General features: G+C 39.0%; 1 protein-coding gene across 1 annotated transcript; it reads left to right on the plus strand.

Moving 5' to 3' along the window:
• Positions 1-1,666: 1,666 nt before the first annotated feature.
• LOC308144639 (B-cell receptor CD22-like) lies at positions 1,667-7,137 on the plus strand (the record flags this gene model as incomplete). The annotated part of the gene is made up of 9 exons (XM_080515811.1): positions 1,667-1,832; positions 2,569-2,778; positions 3,691-3,945; positions 4,477-4,737; positions 5,250-5,510; positions 5,632-5,713; positions 5,808-5,874; positions 6,784-6,992; positions 7,071-7,137. The coding sequence occupies 9 exons, from the start codon at positions 1,667-1,669 to the stop codon at positions 7,135-7,137; spliced, it is 1,578 nt and encodes a 525-aa protein (XP_080371937.1).
• Between the last annotated feature and the right edge of the window lie 341 nt (positions 7,138-7,478).

Here is a 7,478-nt window from a genome sequence, read left to right on the forward strand (position 1 = left end):
CTGATAAAAGCAACCAACCGATGTGAGAAGTGAGAATCAACTTTAACAAAATTGAAAGACGACTCTTGTGGCGCACAGCCCAACCAAAAGAATCTATCAGTACAAAGGTAAAACTATAAACATACATGAGCAAAAAAAACAAACAACTGAGGATACACTTATAATGAGCATATATCCTTATACATGATGTCAAAGTTGTTGAGTGTTCAACAAATTAGTGAATAACTGGCTGAAGGAGTACGAGGGCCACATTGATGTGGATTAAAGGTTGTTTGAAACAGAGAGAAGTTTTTTGTAGACATGATCTGTTAAAGGTGGTTAATTAACATGTTATGTGCATATATTTATTCCCTTTATTTTGAATCTGTTTACTCATACAAAGTGAAACATGTTTAATATTGTGTTTGAAAAGTAAAGATATTTAATTGTGATTAATAAAATAATCCACAGCAACCCTGTGATCAATTTGATTAAAAACGTTAATCGTTTGACAGAACTAAAATGTTATACTTGATGGCAAAAAAAAAAAAACAGAAGTAAGAGGCACAGAAGGAGAGAAATATCAGGAATCTGAGCTGGTTATTCCTGAAGGTACTCCTCGGAAATAGAATCGCATTATTAAGTAGGGATGCACCGATATGAGTATCGGGTCTGATATTGCATGGTGTACTATCAATTCTGGTAACTTTCACTTCACTGTGTGACCTGATGGAGGTTTCTGCTGTGTTCCCTGTTGCAGTGACACAGGGTCAGACTGGCTGGGGAGTGAATTATACTCCAACTGTCATCTGTGCCTTAAAAGGATCAAAAGTGGACATATCCAGCACCTTTGAATATCCTCTCAGAATGGCTGGACTAAATACTACAGTGGAGCAAATGTTCTGGTTCACAAAACTCCAGAACAAAGAACCTGTGGACCTGAGAACAGACTGGCAGTATGCAGGTCGTGTGCGATATCACTGCAGCGAGAAAAAGTGCACTCTGAGCATCACAAACCTGACAGAGAACGATTCAGCTCTGTACAAGTTCAGGTTCATCACAAACCAGCCTAATGGGAGTTTTACTGGCCAAACAGGAGTCAGACTGACTGTCACAGGTAGCAACACTTTTTCAAAGTACATTTTATAACGTGAAATGTTCACCATTCATCAACGTTGATCACGGTTTAAATGCTGTCTTTGTTTCTTTACACACTCAGGTCTGCAGCTGGAGCTCAAAACATCTAAGTGCATGATTAGGTCCTGCACAAATTCAAAGATGCGGTGTAGAAGCGGTTGTGTACCTCAAAATTCTTCCTACATCTGGTACCAAAATGGGAAGAAAATTGAAAAATCCAACCCATATTCAGATGCTTTTTATTCTGCATCCCGCCTTTCCTGTGCTCTGAAAGGCTATGAGGATTTGCCCTCTCCCACAGAGTGTAGGTATACTTCATAATACTCTTTCATAGGCCGCAACCTGAGCTGATGTAACAAGAGCTATTCAAGTTTTTGATGGAGGTTTTATATATTAATTTCCAGGTGTCCCCAGTGATTCATGCACTTCATTGTCATATGCTGAAAGAAGCATCTGTGCCTTCAGAGGATCATCAGTAACCATTTCTGCCACATACAGCAGCAAAAATAATTATGCCGACGTGCCAGGATTCTGGTTCCGTCTACAAGAGATGACCACGCAGCCTGAAGACCATCTAAGAGGCCACCGATACACAACTCAAGCTGGGCGTCATGTGACGAATAAGAGACACTCCACCCTGACCATCAGGAGTTTGACAAAGAGTGATTCGGGAGAATATCGCTTCAAATTTGGACAGACGAGTGATAAGTGGACAAGTATTTTGCCTGGAACAATTCTGAACGTCACAGGTAGAAATTAAAGGTCGCATATGGTACCATGTTACAGCCAGAAGTGTAGTTCCGGGGTATACGTGGGTATACGTCATATATATGCTCCACTTCGGTGTATCCATGAGCTACATTACCCATTTTTTCCCCCTTAAATGATGAAGCCATGTAAATAACTGAATAAATAATAATAGTAATAAATTCTAAATACAAGTCAACATCAAACACAGTTACTACACATAAGCTACATTCACACTGTGCAGTAATTAAATACAAAACTAATCTAAACAACTATATACAAAAGGACTCATGTCGTATTAACATTTGTAGTAATAATTGGGCATTGGTTTACATTTGAATAATCACTATAAGCATTCCCATTTGAAGAGGTATTAGTAATAACACATTTTAATATCACTATGTTGAAGGTGACTGTTTCATTTCTAAATTTTTGGCCACCCCTGGAGGCCTCAGCATTTGCCTAATGGGCCAGTCGACTCTGCTTGTGACTTAACAGTAGATCTAATTGGATTTTATTGAGCAATTAAGATTAAAAAAAAAATATATATATATATATATATATATATATATATATATATATATATATGCGATATTCCAAAAGGTGCACTGCTTCTTTTACTGTACATTTAATGTGCTGGATCTATGAGAGGGGAGTTGGTAATGTGTGTTGCTGTGTATTTGTCTTTTTCCTCCTCACGCACAGATCCAGATATCGAGGTGCAGGTGATCTGGTCTTCCTCTGGTCCACAGCTGATCTGCCACAGCAGCTGTTTACGCCCTGGCCCGTCCTCTTTTGTGTGGTACAAAAATGGAGAGAGGATACACTACGAAACACTTTTCCTATTCGGAGGAGTCGTTGATGGCTCAGACAATCACTCCTGTGTTTATGACGGTTACCACTCTCCCTCAGTGTGTGAGTTCACTGCACAGTACCTTTGCAGAAAACACAAGACTGCAGCATCTCTGTACAACATGATGACATTTACACAGCGTTTTTAACTGAAAACTTTTGTTTGTTCTTATGATAGAGTAGGGATGTTCTATACAATCATTGTCCTTTTTGTTTAACCAAGTTAATTTAGGATAACACACGGTAAAACAGCAAATAATAAAAACATAAATATTGGTCTGATTGTGATATATTTACTCCTAAGGAAGACTAGAAATCAGATATTTGTTGGTTTATGAAGCTTAAATTTAGGACTATAACTCAATAGAAAAACTGATCCTTCCCTTATTTACCATATTAGGCTGAATGCATATAGATACTGTATATGCCATATGTTGCTGTGTATACACCCACAGCTGTAACATGAACAGTGACAGCGACATCAATGTCACAACCAATAACAATAATTTTGACTACTTTAAATGCAATGAAGCTGTGAATGTCATAACTTGCTTATAGTGTAATCAAGTACCATTACAGCCGTATCTGAGGGACAATGTGGCCTCATTCAATAACTATGATGGCCACCCACTGTACCTATTTTTGAAAAGAAAACTGCACATAAACTGGAAATCTTTTATTTCCTGGAAATGTGATACAATTGATGTATTATTGCCTCATCGGCCGCAGTTATTCTATTTTCAATTTCTTATTGCCACCTCATTGGCAAGTTATGAAGTCACCTGCCAATATTAGCGTGTTGATTTCAACAGTGCATAACACTATCTCTTTATCATGGTACTTGTTTGTGGGTGGGGTATGTTATGCAGTGACATCGTGATCATTTCATACTTCTAGTGACACATTACACCTCAAATTCTTACATGTGGTGCATCTGAAAGCCACTCAATGTCAATGCCTGTTCCTGTTTTACAGATGGTCCAACAGTTCCCAAAGTGTTGATGAGCAACTCTGGTGACGTTTTTAAGGACAGTTCAATGTCTCTGAAGTGCAGCAGTGATGCTAATCCACCAGCTACATATTCCTGGTATAAGACGAACCAAAAACCGGTTAATAAGGAGGAGCTTGTCTTTAGGTCCATCCAGCCCTCTGACTCTGGAGAATATCACTGTGTGGCTGCGAATGGTCTGGGACGCATTGTGTCCAAAGCTGTCTTTATTAATGTGAAGTGTGAGTAAATCCTCTATGCTTTTAAAAGTACAAAATATATCAGGTTTGGCTGAGTTTTTAGGCCCAAGTGTAAATGAAAATCTTCCATAGCATTTTTGGGTGTCTGTTTACACGATAATGGTGCTCGGAGTCACTGAGAATGTAACATTTACAAAATGCATCTGCTCAGTTGCCGTAGAAACGCAAGAAAATGTAACTCTTTGAAGACCATCTGCCTCAGTCTCCGTGGAAACGGAGTAAAATGCAACTTTTCTGAAACAGTGCTGTTGCAAATGTGCACTCCAACCAAAGTAAACAGTTTATCTGCACATGCACAAGTAGATAGACATTAACAACAATGTCTGCTTCTAGAGTGTCACGACTTCCAGTCCACATTCTCCTGGGACCTGGTAGTTTTATGACCCCAGTTATTTAAACGCATATGTGTGTGGTTTCATTCCAAAAACAATAAACAGCTAAATTGTGGCCTTGGCCTGCTAACTACATAATTTCCAGTGATTCTGCCAATAGAATTCAGTTTACTTCTTTCAGATCGTCCAAGAAACACCTCAGTGTCGGTGAGTCCATCTGGTGAGATCGTGGAGGGAAGCTCAGTGACTCTGACCTGCAGCAGTGACGCTAACCCAACACCTACCTACACCTGGTACAGGGGGAAACAAACTCTGTCAAGAGAGCAAAGAGGCGTTCTTCACTTTACCGCCATCAGCTATAAAGACAGAGGGAACTACTACTGCAGATCTGAGAACCAACACGGATGGACCAACTCTACGCTACTATACTTAGATGTCCAGTGTAAGTCGGAAACACTCGTCACATCCAGGGTTGCCAGATTAGACATATTTGGAACCACTTGGGAAAGTTGGGTTGATTTTTAAAACAACCAGGATTTTTTTGATAAACATCACAGAAAAAAATCATGAACCAAATAGTTGCCGTTATGTGGGAAGAAAAGGGTAGAAAACTTTTTAACAAATTGCTGTGTCTTTTCACTCATAACCGTTCATTGATCTTGAGTCATCGTCAGTGATCGGCTTAGGAGAATCCAGTATCGTTCTGAATTATTATTGGTGTCTGGATTTCAAAAAAACAAAAAACAACTAACTAATAACAGAACGCTCCCCACAAATTCAACAACACTGGACAAACTAATAATTGAAGTTTACAACATAAGCAAATCAATATAGAACAAATAAAGAAGAGAAAAAAAGGGAGTAAAATAAAGAAAGCGTACAAATAAGCAGGACAGCATGAGGAGGTTTTGTTAATAGGGTCAAACATTTGTTTCCTTGTATTTGCTCTTGCAGATTCTCCAAAGCTTCCCTCAGTGTCAGTGACTCCATCTGGTGGGATAAAAGAGGGAAGCTCAGTGACTCTGATCTGCAGCAGTGACGCTAACCCAGCAGCTAATTACACCTGGTACAAGGAGGATGAAGACTCACCTAGAGCCTCCGGTCAGACCTTCATCATCGACAACTTCAGACCTGAACACAGTGGGAGTTATTACTGTGAGGCTGAGAACAGCAGAGGACTTCATAAATCCACCTCATATCCGACAGCGATAGCAGGTCAGTCTGGCGATCGGTAATCAAAAACTTCATTCAGATGGTTTAAAAAGTAATGAAATGATATTGACACAATCAAATAATCAGAGAAACAAATCGCCATTGTTTTATTCTGGCTCTCCAGACTCATGGAAATCAGCAGCTATTGGAGTATCAGCAATCATCATCTTGACTCTGATTGTCCTCGCTGTCTATCTTCATATGAGGTTAATGTCCCAATGAGCATTTTCATTATTCTTCAAAACATATTATATGTTGGTTGAATGCATTAATAAATGCACACATTCATTCCTTAATTAGATGTAGAAGATCTAAGCGATTTAAACAACACAGTCAGGATGGAGGGACGTCTGCCAACACAGAACAGGTGAGAAAGTTCAAATCCTGAAAGTCCACATTCACATGTAACACTGATTTACGTTTTATTCTGAAAATGTTTGTTCTGGATGTACGCAAAGTTAAAACCCCAGTCTGATGGTAGAACGTTCTGGAAATCGTTCTGAATCGGTTGCCATGGGAGCGGCCTAAAATGCAATGCAAAACCGAGCCAATCTCTTCAGTTCTGCATTCATTTAGGAACAATGCAAAAACAACATATTAGATGCTCTATAGGGAACTTTGATTCACTTGAATTACAACTATTAACCAATTTGGAAGAATTTGGGAACTGATGAGGCCAGCTGAAAATCGCTCACCCTCCAATTCAGCAGTTTTCAGTTCAAATCTCATCACCCAATTTACTCCAGATGGTGTGTGTGCAGCTGACATTGCTTTGGAAGAGTAAACGTGCATGTGGATGCGACATGTCATACAAAATGCATTGTGACTAACGATCTGGTAAAAGTAATGATGTGTCTCCATTATTTCCTCAAAATCACAATGTACCTTTAATATTACTTGAAAATGTACCTCCAATATTACCTCAAAAATCAATGTCCCTCCGAGATCAACTTTAAAATATCAAAGTAACGTCAACAATGTGAATTGTAACGATCGCGTTTCACTGTCCGGTGTTTAGGTTTCACTGGTGCCCCTGTTAACTGGTGACTTCTGCCACAAGCCACTAGAAGCAGCCGATGTTAAAATGAAACAAACAAACAGAATGATACTTTAAACTATAATGGAAATACTGTTAAACAGCGTTGTGTCCGCTGAAATCCCAACAGCACATAGAGGTTGTATAATGGTATTATTCCACATAGCACAGAAATTTAACAAAAACACAATAAATGTATTTTTCTGCAACGTGGGTTACAAGTTCTCTTCTTCCGGTCAGATAAACATGGATCCAGTTCACAACACTCCATCAGACGCAGTAGAAAGACAACCAGCAGAACCAGAGGAAGACTCCAGCCTTATCAGGTCCACTCAGAGCCAGGCAGAGGCTGTGTATTCAAACATTAGCAGAATCACTCCACAAGCAGAGAAAGTCAAAGAAGAGGATGAGTTGGACTACAGTGTTATCACATTTGATCATATTGCAAGGTGAGTGTTTGTAAAACAAGAACACAGCGTTGGTTAGAGATTATGACATTGTGAATGATGTTTTGTGTCCTTCTGCAGAACAAGATATGAAGAAAATGGAAATGAATCAATGACGGTGTACAGTACAGTCAACAAAATTATGTGACAACTTGACACAAGTTGTTATTGTAATTGTTTGCTTGGCATACGTTTACTCTGATTTATGACATTAAAGCAATTCCAATATTAGAGAAATCAGTTGTATGGCCATATGCCATATGCATGGCTGTTTTGGTCTCATGTCCATTGTTTCCATTGTTTGTTGTTGGTTTTTTTGGGTCAGTGATGCGTCGTTTTTCTGTATTTCTTTAAATAGAGTTTAAAATTCCTTTACCACTATTGTGTCGATAGAGTGTTGATAACGTGTTGATAGATTCCAATTTCTTCTCTACCTTTTCAACATTGCAATTCATGCCATCTGTTGGTACCTATACTAACCTCAAGTTG

Source organism: Blennius ocellaris (assembly GCF_963422515.1).
Source record: "Blennius ocellaris genome assembly, chromosome: 3".
Lineage (NCBI taxonomy): Eukaryota > Metazoa > Chordata > Actinopteri > Blenniiformes > Blenniidae > Blennius > Blennius ocellaris.